Source organism: Siphateles boraxobius, unplaced genomic scaffold (genome assembly GCF_051911475.1).
Source record: "Siphateles boraxobius isolate OS27281-9 unplaced genomic scaffold, OSU_SipBor_1 20, whole genome shotgun sequence".
NCBI classification, from domain to species: domain Eukaryota; kingdom Metazoa; phylum Chordata; class Actinopteri; order Cypriniformes; family Leuciscidae; genus Siphateles; species Siphateles boraxobius.
In genome coordinates this window covers 17086374-17108324 of record NW_027508811.1, presented here as the reverse complement: position 1 = coordinate 17108324, position 21951 = coordinate 17086374, and the positions used below count along the sequence as shown (strand labels likewise).

The 21951-nt window shown below is 37.9% G+C and overlaps 2 protein-coding genes across 8 annotated transcripts in view; both read left to right on the top strand.

Moving 5' to 3' along the window:
• ndst2a (N-deacetylase/N-sulfotransferase (heparan glucosaminyl) 2a) overlaps window positions 1-14483 on the top strand; it is a 166377-nt gene extending 151894 nt beyond the window's left edge. For all 7 annotated transcript variants that reach the window (XM_077237212.1, XM_077237215.1, XM_077237214.1 and 4 more), the window contains 12 exons: window positions 6684-6771; window positions 7417-7571; window positions 8756-8941; window positions 9619-9747; window positions 9977-10159; window positions 10367-10463; window positions 10581-10704; window positions 11017-11191; window positions 11478-11648; window positions 12063-12172; window positions 12270-12372; window positions 13425-14483. In XM_077237212.1, the coding sequence (XP_077093327.1) occupies window positions 6684-6771; window positions 7417-7571; window positions 8756-8941; window positions 9619-9747; window positions 9977-10159; window positions 10367-10463; window positions 10581-10704; window positions 11017-11191; window positions 11478-11648; window positions 12063-12172; window positions 12270-12372; window positions 13425-13550 (1647 nt within the window). In that variant the 3' untranslated portion in view covers window positions 13551-14483. The remainder of the gene's footprint in view (window positions 1-6683; window positions 6772-7416; window positions 7572-8755; window positions 8942-9618; window positions 9748-9976; window positions 10160-10366; window positions 10464-10580; window positions 10705-11016; window positions 11192-11477; window positions 11649-12062; window positions 12173-12269; window positions 12373-13424) is intronic.
• A 3377-nt stretch (window positions 14484-17860) lies between these two features.
• LOC143745238 (arylsulfatase I) lies at window positions 17861-21697 on the top strand. Its single transcript, XM_077237238.1, has 3 exons — window positions 17861-18627; window positions 19062-19394; window positions 19480-21697. Exons 1-3 carry the CDS (start codon window positions 18368-18370, stop codon window positions 20573-20575), a joined length of 1689 nt encoding a protein of 562 aa, XP_077093353.1. The 5' UTR covers window positions 17861-18367; the 3' UTR covers window positions 20576-21697.
• Window positions 21698-21951: the final 254 nt, after the last annotated feature.

Sequence of the window (21951 nt, the reverse complement as noted above, 5' to 3'; positions counted from 1 at the left end):
ACACACAAAACGCATCTAAAACGGGAAAGAGCTTTGCCATTGACTGAACAACTAGATTTGACAAGAAGTCTGAGGTATATTTTTACAGACTGCCGAAAGCTACAGAGCAGAGAAGCAAATGGATCGCTGCAATTCATAGAAACAACTGGACTTGAGGCAGCAAAAGGTGGATTTGCAGTGATCATTTTGTCTCAATATGCTGAATTTAGTAGTAAAATCATACCCTATATATTGTATTGTTATATATTGTATTGACAACTTATCAATTAAATATTTACTAGAGATGCACCGATTACAATTTTCTAGGCCGATTCCGATTTCCAATTTCGAGTTTGGCCTGCGGATACCGATTTTAGCCGATTCCGATTTCATTTTTTTCTAACCACTTTACAGCAAACACAAATACTTATTTTCTATCTTTTCTTTGATAGAACATTTCAAAAAAAATGATTCAAGCCCTTCTTAGAGGTGACACATTTAAATCTAATTTGCTTTATTTAAATATATCTATTTAAGATTATATGTGTGTACATATATTTAATTGGTTTAACTAAAAATGTATTAATAGCTCAACTCCAAAAAATTATTCATTGGATGAACTCAATTAAGTTGTGGGCAGGATTTCCATCCAATAAATATATGTAGCCCCAACTCAAACTGAGTACATCCATTCAACAGAATGTAAATCAGTTAGCCTAACTCATTTGTATCAAATAGATGCAAAAGAATATAAACGAGTGAGGCAAGCTTATTTTTATCAAATACTTATTACTAACCAGACTGACTTTATTTCTGTCAGACGTCTACAAACATTTTATTGAAAATTAACAGGGGTTTAACTCTATTTGTTTCATTTGAAGTCACCATAACAGTGATCAATGTTTCCATTATTTGGGCTCTTAACTCTTATTATATCTATTGCCTTTTTTGGCTGCTGTGACAGTGTGTTTGTTAAACACATTTGGAGCAGCAAAGAAAGCTAAAGTAAAATGAGATCAGCTGATGATGGTTAACGGTTGATGGTTTTATAATAAATTTTTTTGAACAAATTAAATAAAATTGAACTATATGAATTATTACTCCCGGTGTGGGAAATGCACACATGTAAGTGCAGTGTTATGGTATGGAAGAACCATTTTCAATTCCTATATTCAACTGTACAAAAATGTGATATATTTACTTATTTAGAAAAAACTAAACTTCTGTATGAAAACAGGTAATGGCAATAAAATAAATAAATAGCAAAAAATATATATATATATATTTACATATATAGCCTTGCAGTATAAAGATATTTCTCCACACACACACACTCACACACACACACATAGGCTTATTGCAATCACTTGTACATCAATGGCAAGTTTTATTTCGCAAACAGTTCTTCTCTCGTCTGCCACATGTCCAGCCAGGCTAAACAAGCGCTAAGCCCGGGTAAGTGGAGCAAGTGCAGGGAAACGATTGGGAAATAATAAAAATAATTTCTTTTCATAGCCTAGTCCAGTTTTTGTTAAAACCCACCAGACATGCAAATTCTGGGCACTTTTTGGGTGAAATCATATTTATTTTGTCCCAACAAAAAGTGCTTTCACTGTAATTGAGCAATAATAGACTCTGCGCCGAAACCCCGCTTCAGTGCTGCTCACGCGCTCCTCCTGCTCTTAATGTGAAACGGCCGAAATTCACGAGGTTTCCTACATGTGTGTTCCGTGTGCACGTGTGTGATGCTGATGTTGCGCGATGTTAATCATGCGGTGACCTAGTGCATTTGACCGGCAAAAAATTCGGAATATATCAGAATGACCAGCCGTTCGCCGGTCATGGCCGATCACGTGAAAATCGGCCGATTCCAATCACCAGCCTATCAATCGGTGCATCTGTAATATTTACCATTGTATATTCTGCATATTGGATGTTTTTAAATAAACACTGACAAAAACTACAAGTTTTAGGGCTGGACGATATGATGATGTATAACAACGATATAAGTAAGCACCCAGATTTAGACCTAGCTATATATTGTATTTATATAAAGTGTTCACAGGCAAATTTGCTTTATGTATTTCCCCGCCGTCAAAATCAGGCACATAGCCTAAATGTCAGGAAACAGTATTTCTGGCTGCATGTCAATATCTATGGATCACTGGATCTTTGGTAAGTTGTAAGAAACACTATATCGAGCCAAACCTTTAGTTTAAACTGATAATCGTTTGTTTTACTCATGTTTTTGCAGTTTCCCCTATTATATCCAGTCACACAGCAGCTTTTTTGCCACTCAGTCTGGTTGCAATGCATACGCTCTATATTAAAACCTACCTTAGTAAAACTTTGACTCTTTAAGCTCTTCCTCAGGAAAGGCATCTTTAAGTCTAACCAAATAATATCTCACCCTTTTGGTGGTTCATGGCCTTTTCTCTTTTTTTTTTTTGCACATAAACTAATATTGTGATGCATGCCCTCAATTTAATTTGCGTGTATATGTGTCTAAAAGTTTATCCATCCTGTACCTCAGTATGAAAACCGCATGCAAGGTAATCTCTAACAATAGCATCTGTTCTCTAACAGTAAAATTCTATTGAGCAATTGCTGTGTTTGCCCCATATACTTCAATTGTAAGTGCATTTTTGTCAACATGTTTTGTTTTTGCAAACTGTGGGATGAGTCAATTACTTTCTGTGGTAATTGACAGCATGCCACAGATGCTGTTGATGGAGCTTAACTTGTATTTAGCCTGTTATACAACCACTGCTATTTATTATTTACTGGTGAAAGAATGTGTAGCATTGTAGCATCTCATTTCCAAATGTTTTTCTCTTAAAGTCATTCTTAATCATAATGGTTACTGGGGACAATACCTTGGACCAAGGACTTGGTTTTTAGTTCATCCATGTTCTTCTATTTTCCACAGATAGCATAAATGATTTTCAGGAATATGTGTGTAACAGACAGATTATCCACCCACAGAGCTGTGTTTACGTTTTTGTTGTTTTGCCAGCTTTGTATGGTGATGTATGCCATGTCACCTGGCCTCAAGCTGAACAAGTGGGCTGTAATCACCTTAGCCAGTGGTGCTGCATAGAAAACTCAAACAAACTGTGTCTAATGGTAGACTAATCGCATCTATTCTTACTCCATATGCTTTTTCAGCTTATTTCCACCTACTCCCTACAAATTGCACACATTATGCACATACATGCACACAGTTCACTGCTCTTCTTCCTGTGCAAAGAACATAATTAGCTTTGTTCTGATTGGCATTGTTGTTCCAAATGTAATTTTTAATGATCATGAAAATCTGTTTTGCTTTACTTATTTTAACAAAGCGATGATATTTTAATATATTTCCTAGGTTGTTGGTATGCGTTTATAGTATATATGGGTCAATGACATGGTGTATATATTTTTGTGCATTTCCTTTTAAAAGAATTAGAAAAATTCATGACATAAATCATTTTATTCTATAACACTAATTAGTTTGAATACATTTTCAATATATTCAAATAATAAATATTATTTTATGTGATTTTTTTTTTACAATTGTTAAATAAAAATGAAAAACAAAAATGTTATTATTTCATGGCATTTTAAAAAACCCAAATGTATATTTAAACTATTTAAAATGTTGTTTTAATGTTAATAAATTCAAAAATTAAATATTATGGCATAATTGTATAGTAATTTAAGATTGAGAAAAGAAAAGAGAACTTTTGTCCCGCAATTTTTACAGTCATATATGTCAGGGTAGCACAACGTCTTTTATTATTAAGTGAAAATGTAATAACAGTAAGTATGATAATGCATCATCCAAAAGACCCCAATTAATCTTTGTGGCAGAGTGAAAAGGTTTGTAGATCTCTTTGAAATACTGATCAAATTAGCTACTTTCAAGTATGGGTAGGTTGGTACACTTTACATGTCAGGTGGTACAACCAATGTAAAACTAAAAAAATTCAATTTTATCATAAACTTCTTTATCGTATTTTTTTTATTAATTATTATGAACTTGTTAGCATAGGCAAAAGCTAATACAGGCATCCAAGTAGAAACCTAGCCTATTCAATGAAAATTAGTTGCAAAAGTCAGTTAACGCAACCAGGATGTGCAACTGTAATTGTCCCTTTATGCCATTAAAAAACCTTATTTAAGCTAAATAAATAATAAATGTAAGCTAAGATTTTTTTAATTGTTGTCCTAAAATGTTAGTTTTAAGTTACAGATTTTCATGATAATAACTTTTTAATAATTTTAGATAACATTTCTTATCAAGTAAAAATCATTCACTTTATATAGTTTCTTTACTATATATTTACATTTTAAAAAATTGTTAGGTACGATGTACCATTGTGTGCTTCTATTGAGGTGGGATAACATATCAGATAACATTTTAAGCTGTCGTGTTAACTGTGCTCCATGTTTTCACATTTCACTTCCATTTTTTGGGGGGTAAAAATAAAAAAGTATACACTGTATTAATGAAACAAAACCACATAATTAATTGAAATTAATGTGGGAAAAAATAAATTCTCTGAACCCCAAAGGGGAGTTAACACAAACTGAGGAAGTCAAAAAGTCCTAGGTTGTTCCCCACTCTCCCCTACACAATATGTGCATTGTATTAGAAATTTTTGGTCATATGCAGAGATTACTTCTGCGTTTTAGCTTGTATATTTGTGACCGTCTGCAGTGAAACAGCACCTATAAAAAAGAAACACTGATTGTGTCTTTTTCATTTTGTTCTTTTAATGTGGGTCATATTCCGTGTATCAGCAGATGGTGTTCTGAAGAAAAAAATTGTTGTTCAGTGATGTGAAATATAGAGTGCCACTTAAACATAAGAAGGAATTAAGTATTATGTATTAATATTATATTTGTTAAATGTATATAATTTTTTTATTTGAATCTAAAATTCAAGTTTACAAATAAATAGATATGAGAAATTGTGTAGTTCAATAGATAACTTTCTTACACTTCAAATTCTGGTTTTAATTTTAATTGGTTAAGTTTAGACCCTGATTACTGTATAATGATAGCAACGTATTTTTTATACTTTAATTTTCAGTTTGTTGCAAATTTGAGCTTCTTGACATATCAACTGTACTTAGAGACTTCATGTCACCAATGAGTTGCCTTTGTCGCCTCTGGCTTTTGTCTTGCTTAGATGGGGACACTTAATATTCAAAAATATTATTGCTCTGCCTGCATTGACACCATTGAGAACTGAACTTATTGATGACATCACTGTTTTAACTGAATTAATAACGTTTTTGCAACAAAAATGAACCATCACTGAACTTACATAAGCTGGACTATGACGCTATTTTCTTCTAGATCTGCTGTACAGCCAAAACAAACTTTTGTTGCATTATTTTCCTGATATCACTGTAAAGCTGCTTTGAAACGATCTGTATTGTAAAAAGCGCTATATAAATAGTTGTCCGCCTTATGGGCAGAAGAGAATATCTGTATGGGAATGAAGATTTTATCCTTGTCCACTGTCCAAATGTGATCCCTTTGCTGTACATGCAGTAAATCTGTCTGCAGGAGCTGAATCTTGTCTTAAGAACAATCTTGAGTCTGTTAGAGATAATCAGATTGGCTATGGGAATAAAATAGTATTCAGGTATGAAAATGTTTCTGCAGTGCTGAGCTTAGTCTATTGTGACGGCACAGTGGTGACAGAAGCTTTGTTCTGACCCCTGGCCATATTTCGCTTTCTCTGTCATAAGTTTGATCAAAGTTATTGATCATCAAAGAAATGTCACATTTTCTTTTTTTAAAAGGGTAACATCATTTTATTTTAACTAACTCTTTATCAAACTGTCAAAGTTGGTTCACACTACTGATTATCCACCCTGGACACCTCCCTGCAGTTTTGGACGGCTCGCAGATTGCCATAAAAACTGCAGGATTATGCTGACATGCTGAGCAAACACACTCAAGGCAGAACAAATATTGGATACACATACTCAGGGACACCGGTGGCTCTTAAATCAGCGTAAGATGCCATCTCTTCATTGAGAAGCAGCAGCCTTCTCAATCTCCCCAGCAGCTCATCTTGATTTGTGATACTGCTGCAACTATCGGCTCAGCTTTGTGTTAGATTTGTGCGGAAAGCGACATTATCTCTCCCCGCCGTCTGATTTGTGCTGGAACAGCGCTGTAATTCGCTTATACCCCCGTATCACTCTCAGAGTTTGAAGGGCTTGATGGCAGGATCATTTTGTATTTCAAGCCTCACAGCGTCGTCATTAGCTAGATGTGCGCAGTGATGCTAAGTTATGAAATGTGTTCATTTCAAGGATGAGTTTAGATTGATGTTAAGGCTGCAGCTTCATTCAGCACATCTGACCTGCCCGTGGGTAGAGGAGATTTGAATGCAAATGTATATTTCACATCCCACTCATTCTGTCGATCTGGCCGACGGCCTGAAAATTAGTCTTTTCTTCTTAGGACTGAATAGGCACCCCACTGCCATCTGTTGGGGACTTTAGCTCATGCATTTGTTAAGGTAGCGGAGAGATTTGTGTAACAGCACTGTTGATGTTTTTGCCTTCAAGCACAGCTCAGCATAACATCTGATGATGTTTTTGTTGTTCTTGGCAAATTGCTAATCTTATTCCACAGATTTTTGGCAGGACTTTGATATCATGTTATTAAAGTAATAACTCTTCTTCAATTTCAAGGCTTTGCTCAACACACAGAATAAACTACGGACGCTAGTTCCCAACTTCACCTTCAATCTTGGCTTCTCTGGAAAGTTCTACCATGCAGGTACTTATTTTTTCTCTTCTTTTGTTGTCTTTTAAGACTCTTTAGCATTTGTTTACACTTCAGGAGAATTAACAGGAGATTTTGTCAATTTGACAAATAACCGCAAGTAAGTTTGGCCAGATCTTTTTGTTGTTGTAATTGTTCAGAATGAAGTCACTTATGCTCAGTTTGCTCACCAAGGCTTCCTTTATTTGGTAAGAAATACAGTAAAAACACTTTAAAATAGCTTTTTTATATTTTAAAATATATTTATTAATAAAGTTATGTGATGGTAAAGCTGAATTTTCAGCATCATTACTCCAGTCTTCAGTGTCATGTGATCCTTCAGAAATTATTCTAATATGCTGATTTGCTGCTCAAGAAGCATTTCTTATTATTATCAATGTTGGAACGAGTTGTCCTGCTTCATATGTTTTATGGAAACCTTGAAAAATCTAAATTTAGTGCAAACCGAGAGTGAAAAGTGATTTCAATCAGATTTGCACAACTTAAAGTATTAAACTTGTTTTCCTGTTCAGACTACAAAAAATAAAATGGATCTTTGTTAAATAAGCACAAACAAACTAATTTTTAATCTCTTAAGCCATTTTAGATCCAAATGTCTTTACTATTAAACTTCAACAGTGTGTATATATGTGTTTGCAGGTACAGAGGAGGAGGATGAAGGTGATGACATGCTGTTACAGCACCGGCATGAGTTCTGGTGGTTTCCACACATGTGGAGTCACATGCAGCCTCACCTCTTCCACAATGTCAGCGTGTTGGCGGAACAAATGAGACTCAACATGCAGTTTGCACAGGTTAGTTGGTGATATGCATCTCAACTGAATTATTGATTTCTATGCCAATAACACTTTCAAACTGATTTTCAGTAATAATGTTACGAAAATAGTTTTTCCCAGACACTCCATCACTTCTATTTGGAGATGATCCCATCCTTAATAGTATTCCATTGTTTTAATGTTTTAAGTGTTTACACTCTTCAGCCGACCTACAGAATTCTTAGTTGTAGTTTTCTTGAAATATTAAGCTTAGATAGGCAAAATCATTTTTACATAGAAAAAATGTGACAAAGTAGTTTCTTCGATCTTTTCCAAATTAGTTTTTCCCCTCATGTGGTGTTGCGACAGGGGAGCACGCTTTGTTCCTTCATCATTGTGTTACTATTTACAGGCATTATTGCTGCTGTCGCAGAGGTGCGAGTATCGATTCTCTGCCCGCCTGCTTTATCTCATGTTGGTATTTCATTATAGATTTGTATTAGCACTTTTTCATTGGATCGGTAGGATTCTCTTTGACCTTGACTCGGTGTGCATCCGCTGAGGAGATTGTGAATTTGGCCTGTTGAAACGAGCACACTCTGGTGTAATGATGGTCATTGGAGTGGGATATGGACCGCAGGCAGACAGACAGAGAGAGGGAGTGCGCCGTGAATACTAACCAGCCCTTTCCTCCTCTCTCTAATTCCTCTGTCACATCCTGTCTTTATAGAAGACACTGACATATGCCTTTTCCTGCTCTCTGCTCAATGGAGAAGACACAGCTCCTTCATCAAGGTTTAATGAGCCTGCAAAGGGCCGTTCTTAGCCGGGGCTTGTGGATCTCACAGTTTGTGCTGACACACGAGTGAGGAGGAACACACACACTTGGAGCTCTTAAAGGTGGCACTTTGGACTTGAAGTAAAGCCCTCTGCTCAACTGAGGGATGTGTTTGTCTACCACCCTCCTGTGGTGTTGGAAAAAACTATGACTCTTGACACACTGCCTCTGCTGAGAAACATAATCAAAAGCATCTCGTTTGCAAACGCCTTGACGACACGTCTTGTTAACGGTGTCTCTAATGCATCTCATATCGACTTTTCTCCTCTGTTCTACTCCCATTCACCCTATAAGTCTTGGCAGTGCAATTGCGAATGAATTTCAAGTGGTGAGTGGATTTTGTGATTGATCATCTCAAGTGTTTGTTTGTCTCTTGCCATTACAGGAGCATGGTATTCCCACAGACATGGGGTACGCTGTGGCCCCTCATCATTCAGGGGTGTATCCCATACACAGCCAGCTGTACGAGGCCTGGAACAGTGTGTGGGGGATCACAGTGACCAGCACAGAAGAATATCCACACCTGAGGCCAGCACGCCATCGCAGGGGCTTCATACATCGTGACATAAAGGTAAAAAGATTCTGCTTTACTGTGAGGCCCAATGATCTGATAAAAAAAAAAGAGGAGAGAAACCAAGTAAATCATCTTTTAGGCAAATGCATATTTTCTAATTTGGTGCTTAAGAAATATTTATTTTTATCTATGTTAAAAAGATGTGCTGCTTAATATTGTTTTAGAAACAACTTTTTCTTCTTTTTTCATTCTTTGATGAATAGAAAGTTCAAAAGAACAGCATTTATTTGAATAAGAAATATTTTGTAACATTGTAAATGTCTTTACTGTCACTTTTGATCAATTTAATGCATCCTTGCGGGATAAAAGAAAAAAAAATCTGATTCCAGACTTTTCAACATTAACGATTAGTTTTTCGTGTTGATTTTGGTGTCAAAGGGCCTTAAATCTTACATAATTTAATTGCGTGCAACAATTTATCCGATAAGGATTGTATAAACAATTTAGAGATTCATTCTCCTTTTGTTTTATGAATTAGACCCAGTGTTTTGAAATCCAAGAAACAATAATGCAGTTATTGTAGCCTAAGCTCAAATTGCACCCACCATCATCAGATGAAATGACAAATGGCTGTTTCATTCCTTGTAATGCATTTGTCTTGGCCATTCTTGAAGTGTGGCTGAAGCAGAATTGAGGCTTGTCTGTTCAAGTCTCTAACCTTTTTCTGTCTGCAGGTGTTGCCCAGGCAGACATGTGGCCTGTTTACTCACACTATCTTCTATAATGAGTACCCTGGAGGCTCTCACGAGCTGGACAAGAGCATACGTGGAGGAGAACTCTTCCTCACTGTCCTCCTAAACCCTGTGAGTTGCATTTGTGCTTATTTTTTTTTGGTGACAGAGTCCTGCCCTTGCACTGTGTGCTTTTATTTGTGTTCAGCCCTATCGCCTGAAGTGTTTGCTAGTGCAGCAGCTGGAAACATAAACTAGATTATGATCTGCATAATGAAAGTACTGTAGTAGATGTTTCCACAGCTTTCATTTAAAAGAAACAAATTAACTTAAATGTAAATAATGTTGTTTCCTCCCTCAGATCAGCATCTTTATGACTCACCTGTCTAACTACGGAAATGATCGGCTCGGTCTCTATACCTTTGAGTCTCTTGTGAAGTTTGTGCAGTGCTGGACCAACTTACGGCTACAGACTTTACCTCCAATGGAACTAGCCGAGAAATACTTCCAGATCTTTCCAGAGGAGATGGACCCCCTATGGCAGGTAAGAGAGCATCACGTTTGTGACACATAGATCTATTAATTACAATGATTGGTGCCTGACATGCAAAAAAAAAAAAACACTCCACAAATCTCTTTATTTAAAATAGTAATAATAATTAAAACTGCAATATTGAATGAAGGAAAAGTCATGGAATTTTTTTTAATCAAAATGTGTCGGAATGTTTTCTTCATCTTTTCATCCATTCAGAACCCCTGTCATGACAAGAGACATAAAGACATCTGGTCCAAAGAGAAGACCTGTGATAGGCTGCCCAAATTCCTGGTTATTGGCCCACAGAAAACGGGTAAGTCAACATGTTTTCAGACTCAAATCAAAAATCCTGCTTAGGTTAACTGAATAAAAAAGGACCAAAATACAACCTAGGTATTGCATCTGAGATATTGATTATTTTTGGCAACAGGTACCACAGCTTTGTACTCCTTTCTGACCCTTCACCCTGCCATCACCAGCAACTTCCCCAGCCCAGTCACCTTTGAGGAGATCCAGTTCTTTAACGGGCAGAATTACCACAATGGCATTGACTGGTAATATACATAATACAACATTTTCTCTCCCAACCAATGTAGCAGACACAAACCATTAGTCATATGTTGTATATCACCTCTCCTCTTTATTATATTAGTAATACTGTCTGGGTTTCATATTGAATTCCTAATAGATCCATTATTTACAGGACCATCCCTCTGTTAAAAAAATTTTTTCAATAGTGAGTCATCATTTACAGTGTTCTGTAATGAAAGACTTATCACAGTCTGGATTTATTTGGAAATAAAAAAATTGTGATTGTAGCCTCTTATAGCATATTTGTATTAAATCAGTGTCTTAATCTTTTGCAGGTACATGGACTTCTTTCCCTTCCCCTCGAATGTCAGCACAGACTTCATGTTTGAAAAAAGTGCCAACTACTTTGACACAGAGGTTGCTCCAAAGAGGGCTGCCGCCTTACTGCCCAGAGCCAAGGTCATAGCAGTGCTTATCAACCCAGCCGACAGAGCCTACTCTTGGTATCAGGTACTCTACAGCTTTCTCTCATTCTTCAGATCTCTCTTTTTTTTTTTTTTTTTTTTTTTTTTTTTGTGGAGTGTCTTTGTGGCAGCCAGGGTCTTTTTCTAGGCATTTCCTTCCTGTCAGTCATTTTATGCATTAATAGGGCAGCCCTTATATAGGTAGCAGGAAGTAGAAGTTCTTGTCTGAAGCGTCCTAGACATATAATTTATCTTAACCATGAATCTGCCTCCACCCTTCTCTTTCACCATAGAAATTATGACATGAATTGTGTTTTTTTATGTCTTGTTAGCATCAGCGAGCTCACCAGGACCCCGCTGCAATAAACCACACTTTCCACGAGGTTGTAACAGCAGGTCCCTCTGCATCTAAAGAGCTATTGACCCTTCAGAACCGCAGCCTTCAGCCCGGGACTTACGCCACACATCTAGAGCACTGGCTTATGCACTACCAGGCCAGACAGGTAGACTAGTTAACTGTGTATGATCGTCAAGTCCTTTCCAGTTGAGTTTTTGATTTTTCACAGCATTACTTTTTCTGTTTATTTATTCATATTTTGATTTTTATTCCGTTTTGATTTTAATTTTAGTTTCTTTAAGCAATTTAATGTGCTTTTGTCATTTTTATTATAATTTTATTTGATTTTTATATTTCTATTTAGCTTTGTTTATTTCCGTGTTACTTTTTTATCATTTATTTCAAGTTTTTCGCCTATTATTTTTCTTTCAGCTTTTTGCAAATTAACAATTTTAATAGTTTTAGCTTGAAATGTCAAAATGTCAACGTCAGTAACATTTTGAAAAATGTTAAACAAAACATTAGCAATTCTATTTGTTGTTTTTTAATACTTTCTTTATTTGACACTCCTCCACATTAGCTCCACATTGTAGACGGCACCCTGCTCCGATCTAACCCAGTCCTGGTGATGGACGGCATCCAGCGGTTCCTGGGGGTCACGCCCATCTTCAACTACACCCAGACCCTCATGTGAGTGCCGCAGTTTACACATCACCTCACTCTGTTAATGAACACCTGTGAATAATCTTATTCTTGTATAAAACTGTGTGTTGTGTGTGTTTTGCAGCTTTGATGAAGGTAAAGGATTCTGGTGTCAGAGGTTGGAAGGTGGGCGTCCTAAGTGTCTGGGGAAGAGTAAAGGCAGAAAATATCCTGAAATGGCCCCTGAGGTAGATGATAGTCTCCTCTCTTCTCTCCTCCCTCATATAACTTTCTCTCTTTCTGAACAATGCCAGTGGCAAGGACACGCTGTTATAGACGTGTGACTCACCGTCAGTGAGAAGTGATGGGCTTGACCTCACACAGACACGGACAGTCATGTGTCATATATCACTGGATATGTTTCAACTAGTAAAATACAAGAAGCATGTTTGGTTCATTGCAAGTAGAATACACAGAGTCCTCTGAGTCATTCTAGGCTATTTGTCATGTTTTTGTTTATTGCTTAATGAAAAAAACTGAGTAGGGAAATTGGCTTAGTGAAACAAACAAGCAATCAATAAATGTAAACAAAAACACATATGTTAAAATAATCAGCGGATTCCACTACACAAATCTTTAGGTGCTTTTCCACCGTCGGGTCAACCCATTCTTAGAACCGCTCAGCCAGTGGAAAAGCTGCTTTTGGCAATTTGAATATTGATGATAATAATCCAAATAATTTTTAATTTTATATTAATGTAATTACAAATACTACTTATAATAATAATAATAGAATTAGCACAAATTCAATAATTTATAATTTTATTATTAAGAAGAATAACAATAATAAGCTGATTTCACCACATGAATCTTTGGTATAATAATAATCAAACATTTGGAATTTTTATATATAATTTGATAATTATTGAACTAATAATTTCTAATTGCAAAATATTATATTTATATTATTATATTATATTTCTAATAATAATACAATTATAATAATTCAATAATTTATAATTTATTAATAATAATAATAATACCACTTAGGATTTAAAAAAAAAATAGATTTAATAGTTTTAAATACATTTTAAATTTAACAATAAATACATTTTCTAATGTTTTTATTTAATTTGTGGACCACTAAAAAATTTTAGAAAATAATTTCTGGGAAGTTGTTGTTATAAAACACTAACTGTAGCAATGGTACTCTAGGATGTTCTATATTGCAAACATAGTCATTGCTACAGGCTGTTGTTAGTTAGGTTTCCTGAAACAGCTCTGTTTGTGTCTTTCCCAGACACGTGCCTTCCTGACGGAGTACTACCGAGAGCATAACCTGGAATTGTTGCGGCTGCTGAATCGGCTGGGCCAGGCATTACCTACCTGGCTCAGAGAAGAGCTCCAGAGCAGCAGCTGGAGCTGAGAGGGCGTCTCCTGCACCTCCAGTATCAGAACATCTTAAAAAAAAAACAGTCCGCTCACTACAGAGGTACCAAAACCACTTGGTTCAAAACTATAGTAGCAGATGAAATGAGCAACGGCTCTGAGTGGACTGCAAACTTCAGCCGCTCCCTGCTGCCAAGGTGCTCACATGCCCTGTCTGGCGTGTTGAAGATGAGGGAATGCTGGGATATGTAGTCCCTTCTCTTCTCTTAATGACAGATCTACCTATCAGGACCAGAACGCACAACCAGTGTGGACAAGCATGAATTCACTGGTGACTTAAGTGTGTTAATACACTAGTACTTGTACAAAAACACACACACAGTCTAGCCTTGCTCATCTCTCCTGAGGAATGATTGTAAAGCGTTGTACATTTAAAAGTGTTGTATATTTTGGGTCTGGGTGGGTGGGATTATTACTGAATAGACATCAGTTGAACCTAAAAGCGATTGTGTACAGCCAGAGCTCTGTTTGAGTAGTACACTTAGAGGACGTCAGATCCGCAGCCCTTCTCGTCTCCACAGACACAAACGCACAAAGCTGGATCAGAAACCAAACGGTAAGAACGTGTATGCAATCGAGGGAACAATGTCTCGTCTCCCACTAGAATCCAGTGAAGTGTCTTATCAGGTGTATCCCCGTATTTATCCTAACCATGCACTTTCCTCTACACTACGCACACTGACATGTGGAAGTTAATGTAGATGCTGTGGCTAATGTGTTGTATGTCAGGAGCTGTGAAAGCGGGAGAGGAGAAGGGCTGTCCTGTGTAGTCTGTCCTATACAAGGAGAAGCTGCTGTCTAGTCTATTTTTCTTTTTCTTTTCTTTTCTTTTTTTTTATAAAAAAACAACAACTGTATTTTAAAAACTCCCAACGCTGTATTATCTCTAATAAATCTTAGAGCGGTTGGATATGTTTGTGTGACTCATTTGATCTGGTATTGAGCATTTTGGGAAAAAAGAGCAGGCCTATGGGCTAAAAAGTAGGTGGAAATCTTTTAGCCCCTCATTCGTGGATTGAGCCAAAAAGCTATTCTTTTAGTTTCATCTGACCACAGAACCCTGTGCCGTTTGAAATTCCAGTCGTGACTGACAGCTAATTTTGCTGGAGGTTGTTTTTGGATGATAGAGGAGAATTTTTCTTGAAACGCTCCCAAACATGTGGCGATGTGATGTAGGGGTTGTTGGAATTTGTTTTAGGCTTTTAGGCTGACCCCAAGATTCAACTAATCTCTGCAATTCTCCATCTTTGATCTTTGTAGAGTCTTTGGTCACTCGAACTTTCCTCCTTGCCATGTATTAAGAGAATATAGACACGTCCTCTTCCTGGCAGATTCATTACATTTTTAGTTTATTGGAACTTCTTAATTATTGCCCTGATGGACAAAATGGGGATTTTCAATTCTTTAGCTATTTTCTTGCAGCCACTTTCTATTTTGTGATGCACATCAGAACTATATTCTTTGGTTTTACTCATTGTAATGGATGATTAAGGGAATTTGGCCTTTGCGTTTCCTCATATTTAAACTTCTGTTAAACAATAAGTCATAGCTAGACAATTTCATGTTCTTAGTCACTCTGGTGCGCTAAAAAAAAGGTACATATTAACGGGAGTATACTTCAGAGATATTTTTCTCGTAAAACACTCTAGGGGTGCCAATAATTGTGGCCAACGTGTTTTGGAGAAAAACATTTATTTCATGTGATCCCCCTTACCACCCTACTTTCAATTCTTTTACTTCAATGAAAGGTTAGATTTTTGCAATTTTTTTTAATGAAAGATCAAAAGGATAACCAATGCAGATTTATTTTTTACTGCCATTTTTGATCATATTCACCAGGGTTGTCATTAATTCTGACCACAACTGTATATAAATATCTTTACTATTAATCTTGATCAATGTAATGTGTCCTTATTGAATAAAAGTACTCAATTATTTTAGCAACAACAAAAAGTCTTACTGACCCCAAAACTTTAAATGTAATGTATGATCCTAAAATGTCATCAGTTTTAGAGATTTTGGTATTTTTTCATTCAAGTAGAAGAACTGTACTTGTCTGCCTAGAAAATATCTGCCTGTGGGTGTTGCCACCAAATCAACTTTTAAAGGGAACACGCAGTCCTGTCTAGGGAAGCACTTTTTAATATTTTTATAGTTGCTGCCCAAAAGCACAAGAAAAATAGAAAATAAGTGTGTAACAGTCATATTGTGTCTAATATTTTAAAGTAGCTCAGTCTCCATCGCATAGACATCCATATTACTGTCCTTTTGGAAGCTCCATAAAGAACATTTTAGGTGTTATGCCTTTTTGCCCCACATAGTGGCGCTACATACTTGAGTAATTTGGTGATAGCTACACACGCTGTACCTCTAGAACATTTCAACTTATCCATTGATTAAAGGGTTAGTTCACCAAAAACACATTTATTCACTATCAAGTTGTACCATGTAGGAATTGCTTTCTTCTCCTGAACACAAAAGAACATCTTTTGAAGAATATGGGTAACCAAACAGGCCTTGCTAGGGCCCCATTGACTTCCATAGTATGGGAAGGCATAAACTGTTTGGTTACTGACTTTTTTCAAAATATCTTATTTTCTGTTCATCAGAAGAAAGAAATTCATTCAGGATTGGAACAACTTGAGGGTGAGTTTCAGTTTTGGGTTAACCAACACTTTAAAAACAGTAAGTTTATGGGCTCACTGGGTGTTTGGCCACAAAAGGGTTTACACCTCTTTTGAGTGCGTTTTGATTATTTGTGTATATTTAGTTGTCTTATCTTCTTTTATGTTATGTTGTGCTTTCAATAATGTAAAGAGATAGAAAAGAAAATTCTGTTATCATTTACTCATTTCGTTCCAAACCTATATGGCTTTTCTTAGGTCTTACACATCTTTTGTTCAGCAGACGAAAGAAAGTCATATAGGTTTGGAACTAAATTAATATAAAAAATCTGTAATACTTAACATCTGTTTAGTCTCTCGTAGTAAAATGGCCACATTTTTAGTGTCAATCATTTTAGTACTGTATTAGGTTGCCACAATGTCCAAGGTAAAATCTGGGTCCTTAAGCAAAACCAGTTGGACTAAATGGTGAACAGACCAGGCTGCTCATTTTGAGTGTTTTTTTCTCTCTCTTTCTCTCTGGCTTCCTCCTCCATTTTCTCTCCCTGCACTGAGATGGCTGTGAAATTTCCCACTTGGGTGAGACTGTCGTCTGTTTTGACTTAATGTAGGAAATTGACTCATTTTGTGGCATTGATTTCCTCTCTGCTACATAGAGGAGATCGCTGGCAGAGCAAACCTGAGTGCGGTCGATAGCCCTTCAGAGGGTCGGATATGTGTGCCGCACCTCTCCTCTCAAAGGAGAGTGTGCGCTTGTGTGGTCTTGTTTGTTTCCGTTTGAATTCTCACAACCTTCATCTGTAAAACTACAGCATTAATGTACTGTCATGGCCTCATAGCTTCATCTATAGGTGTTCCTGGTGTAGGTGTGGTGGTTGCAAACTAAACATTTGTTATCTGTCAGTGGTCGTCTGGCTTCAGTAGAAGACCTTTGGTTTAATGCTACTAGCTTCTGCTTTGATTGATTGAATTGGTAGGTTTCACAACATGACACATTTATTCTTATTGCAAGCTCAGGCCTGGTATGTTGGAGTGTATTTCTGTGGTTGCTACTGATTTTATGGATATAATGGAGGGGGAGGGGGGGGTGGTCATACAATGGAAGCATTCTTCAAAAAATTATTTGTTCAGCAAAAGATAGTCATACAGCTTTGAACCAACACAAGGGTGAGTAAATGACGACAGAATTTTTAGTTTTGGGTTAACTGTCCCTTTAATAGATATGCAAGTATAGACTTTATTGAGCTTTATACAGCAGACCAGTGCTTGTCCTTTCCATGCATACTTCCACTGTTCCACAGTAAGCATCAGTTAGCCACTATACAGGAAAGTCAGCCTCCACAGCCTCTGTTCTGGGAACTCATTATTAGGTAAACGCCTTGATTTCTGAGGTAGGCCCTAATTAAAGTATCAGTGAAACGATTTGTGAGGTTTGTCTTATCAGCACTGCTTCACTTGCACTAATGCTTGTTTTGTCAATATCATCCACAGGTAATGTCCTACAGGACCTAACATTAGTTGGGTGTAATACACCTTCTGACCAGGTGGTGTCAACAATGTATTTCCTGGTTTGTTTGTTTTTTCTTCTCTTTTTGTTGTCCTGTATTTTCATCATATTTCCATTATTTTGAACATTTCCCCCTATCAAGAAACATTCACATGCAACCTCACACAATTAAACTTAATATAACATTTAAAAAGTAATGCTAAAAGTATATAAAATATGTGCTATAAACTGAAAATAGCTCAATTTATAATGAAATTAAAAAAAAAATTAATGATGCATAACACACTTTCGATTACTGTTCTATTATCCTGATCCTGTAGGTGTGTGCTAGAGGAATGTAACATGGTCTTGTTAGAAGACAGCAGTGTTTACTCTTGGACAAAACATCTCCGCTTGCAAAGTTTCTCAGACATACAGTATACCATCCTAGCATAACAAATCGTGAATACCTACAGAACGGATTTCATTAAACACTAGTTTCAAATTAAATTAAAAGAGCAAAATCTACTTCAGAGGGGGGGAAAGGACCTTCATGCACCACGATGGATCATAACAGCAAGCTTTCTCTGTTAATTCGGCTTGGTTGAAAGTCAACATTTAGAAAATTTAGTCATCAAAGGGCTAGTCAACGAACAAGCAACCTGGTGGATTGGTGTATACATTATGGATGTGTTAGTGCTTGGGTTCTGCTTGGTGCTAGGACTGCTACACACTACGGAGGGAAAGATTCTCAGACCGGGCAGAGTTCCCCCACATATTGTTTTCGTGATGGTGGATGACCAAGGCTTCAATGACATCGGGTACCATGGCTCAGAGATCCACACGCCCGTGTTGGACCAACTGGCTGGCGAAGGGGTGAAGCTGGAAAATTACTATGTTCAGCCCATCTGTTCCCCCTCACGAAGCCAGCTTATGACTGGACGGTAAGAGACTTAATATTGCTGTTCTAATGCCACTATTATATGCATCCTACTATGTATGTATGTGTCTGTGTTTTTCATACCTGAATGCAATGAGACTTCATACTATTAATCATAATCTTAATGTTATTACTATTAATATGATATTGGATATTCAATATTAGTAGCTGTCCTCTGTTGTGGTTAAACCCAGCGAATGTATTGGTATAAACAAGGGTTCTTCTCCTGCAGAGTTTAGCTCCAATCCTAATCAAAGACATTTGATTTAATCAGTTAATCAAGGTCTTCAGAGTTACTAGAAAATTAGGTTGGTCAGTTTGATCATGGTTTTAGCTAAGCTCTGCAGGGCAGTGACTCTTCAGGGCCAGATTTGAAGAACCCTGGTATAGACAGTGTTCCTCCTCCACAATCACCGCCTACCATCTTTTTCTTTTCAGGTATCAGATTCACACTGGACTTCAACACTCGATCATCCGTGCACGCCAGCCCCTCTGCCTGCCCCCTGACATACCAACACTCCCTGAGAGGCTCCGGCAGGCTGGCTACAGCACCCACATGGTAGGGAAATGGCACCTGGGTTTCTGCCGGCCCGAGTGTCTGCCAACGAGCCGTGGATTTGAAAGCTTCCTTGGATCACTGACGGGCAGCGGAGACCATTTTAACTTCCAAAGCTGTGACGGTACAGAGGCCTGTGGGTTTGATCTGCACGATGGAGACCGGCCAGCCTGGGAGCTGAGTGGAAATTACTCAACAAGACTTTACACGGAGAGGTGAGAAACTGCAACCATTTGTGAACCAAATACTTTGCTGCAATGGGTCATGCATGCTTTGTTTTTGTCATTTGGACTCTTGCAGAGTAAAAGAAATCCTGAGACATCATGACCAGCGGAAGCCCCTGTTTCTATATGTGGCCCTTCAGGCTGTGCACACACCGTTACAAGCTCCTGGGCATCTTCTCAGACGCTACCAGACCCTTGGCAACAGACCTCGGCGCCACTATGCCGCAATGGTGAGCGGCGTAGATGAGTCGGTAGGGGAGATTGTCAGTGAGCTGCGGGGGCGAGGCTACTACAACAACTCTGTGCTCATCTACTCTTCAGACAACGGGGGCCAACCTCTCTCAGGGGGTTGTAATTGGCCCCTGCGTGGTGGCAAAGGCTCCTACTGGGAAGGCGGAGTTCGAACAGTTGGCTTTGTACACAGCCCACTTTTGAAAAGGAAGAGGGTGGTGAGTCAGGCTCTGATTCATGTTTCTGATTGGTACCCAACCTTGCTGTCTCTTGCAGGATACAGAGAGTCTGATTCCAGCCACCTGGACGGCCAAGATGTTTGGGGCGCTATAAGTAGTGGGCTACCCTGTCCACGAACTGAAATCCTCTTCAACATTGACCCAGTGTCACGCAGGCATGGAGAAGTTGACCCGAGACTCCTAACTCTTAATGGTTTTGGGATATGGGATACAGGAGTGCGTGCAGCCATTCGAGTTGGTGACTGGAAACTTATGACTGGAAACGTAGGTGATGGAGACTGGTTCCCTCCACAGACGATGCCAGGAGGTCCGCAGCAGTGGCAGGGCATGGAAAAGAGACGAGACCAGCAGGGGAAGTCTGTCTATCTTTTCAACGTCACTGCTGATCCCTACGAGAGGGCAGATTTGGCAGAGGCACGGCCTGAGGTGGTCAAAATGCTCTTGACCCGGCTTTCCGAGTACAACCGGACTGCTGTGTCTCTACGCAATCCACCAGACGACCCAATGGCAGACCCGCAACTTCATGGAGGGGTTTGGACTCCTTGGCTAGGACAGGAAGAAGCAGGAGATGAAGGGGATGATGAGGAACCAGACAGCATAAACAGAAAGGCCAGATCCAAGAGTACCTGTAAAGTCTGCAAACTCCGGGCCTTATTCAAAAAGGTTGGTACCCGCATGCAAAGGGCCACTTTGTTCTTGTAGTCAAGAGGTAGTTGTGTACAAGATCCACAAAGCTATTTTATTCTGGCAGTGCATTTAACTCATCTTTGCAAGATATTTTGTGGCACACTGGCTGTCTGTAATATGTGCAGTGATGTTGACATCAGGAACTCTTGATGTCCTGCCTGCATTGTTAACTAAGATTTTTACACATAAGTACCCATCTGTAGGATGCAATGGATTTTACTGTAAAGTTCAGATCACCTAGTGTTAATGGGGTCCAGACAAGAGCAGAATGAATTTGATCACATGTGACTCCATAAGCACATAATGTGGATGTTAGATCTGATGATCCAGTTATTTGAATACATAAAATAATTCAAGTAGTGGCAATGATTTAATAGGGAATAATACAGCAATTAAATTCTTCTTCACTTGTTTGTGGGCTAGTGTTCTCTAATCCACCCCCTGGTTCACTTTCTCTCATCTATCTGTTCTTTCTCTGACATGCCTCTGCCTTGCACTCCTCCTCACGCCTCTCTTATTCTCCTACCTTTTGCTTTTATGCTTTTGCTCCATCCAAATCCACTCTGACATAGCCAACCACAACTAGAATAAAACATTATTCTTCATTGTTTCTCCACTTTCTCCTCCATCTGTTTCTTGTCCTCTTGCATTCCTTCTTCGTATGAGTAGATCAGGTCAGAGCAGATGTAGAAGCAAGCATATAAGAGCAAGGAAAAGTATTTTCTTTTATGTAAAATGAGGGCTATTTGAGGAGGAGGAGGAGGATCACTCTTGGGTATGAAGGCTGTGTGCCTTTATACAAGACATTCTTGGCCTATTCATCTCCCGGTTTCAAGAGACATAATACAATTCACAAGGAGTGATGAAATGTTCTCTGTATTCGATGTAATGTGCATTTTGGAAAAAAAGAAATGTACATTATACCTCCTATGTAAATGATTTTACTCTTTTGTAATTGTGTGTATCTCTGATAATGTGTTCTGCCTTGCGTTCCTAGAAAATAATCCATCCATCTGACTTTCACAATAACAGTCCTCCCATAAAGATGTTAATATAGTCACAAACCATAAATGGTACTGTAACCTATATCAAGCTGCAAAGAAGTGACCTGTATTAAACACAATTCATATGAAATAATTAAATGTGGAGAATGTTTCCTTAAGTCCTACAGTACGAAACGCAACGCTTCGTTGTCAGAAGATAAAGAATCTAGAGCAAGGTAAGTCAATACACAGTTAAAAGTAACGTTAGTACATAGTTAAGATAATGCAAAACATATGTTTACTTTAAGAGCTAAACAGCAAGAGGTACTGTGTATCTTTAGTTTCTAAAGGCCATTGTTGTTAAAAATTAATTAAACCAAAATTCAAAATGAGTAAACTGCTACTACT

Bases quoted from the DNA above. Each gene is read 5' to 3' on its own strand.
- LOC143745238 (XM_077237238.1), top strand. From the start codon at position 18,368: ATGGATGTGTTAGTGCTTGGGTTCTGCTTGGTGCTAGGACTGCTACAC. The intron at 18,628-19,061 runs GTAAGAGACTTA...TTTTCTTTTCAG, and splicing joins AGCCAGCTTATGACTGGACG to GTATCAGATTCACACTGGAC. The intron at 19,395-19,479 runs GTGAGAAACTGC...GGACTCTTGCAG, and splicing joins ACAAGACTTTACACGGAGAG to AGTAAAAGAAATCCTGAGAC.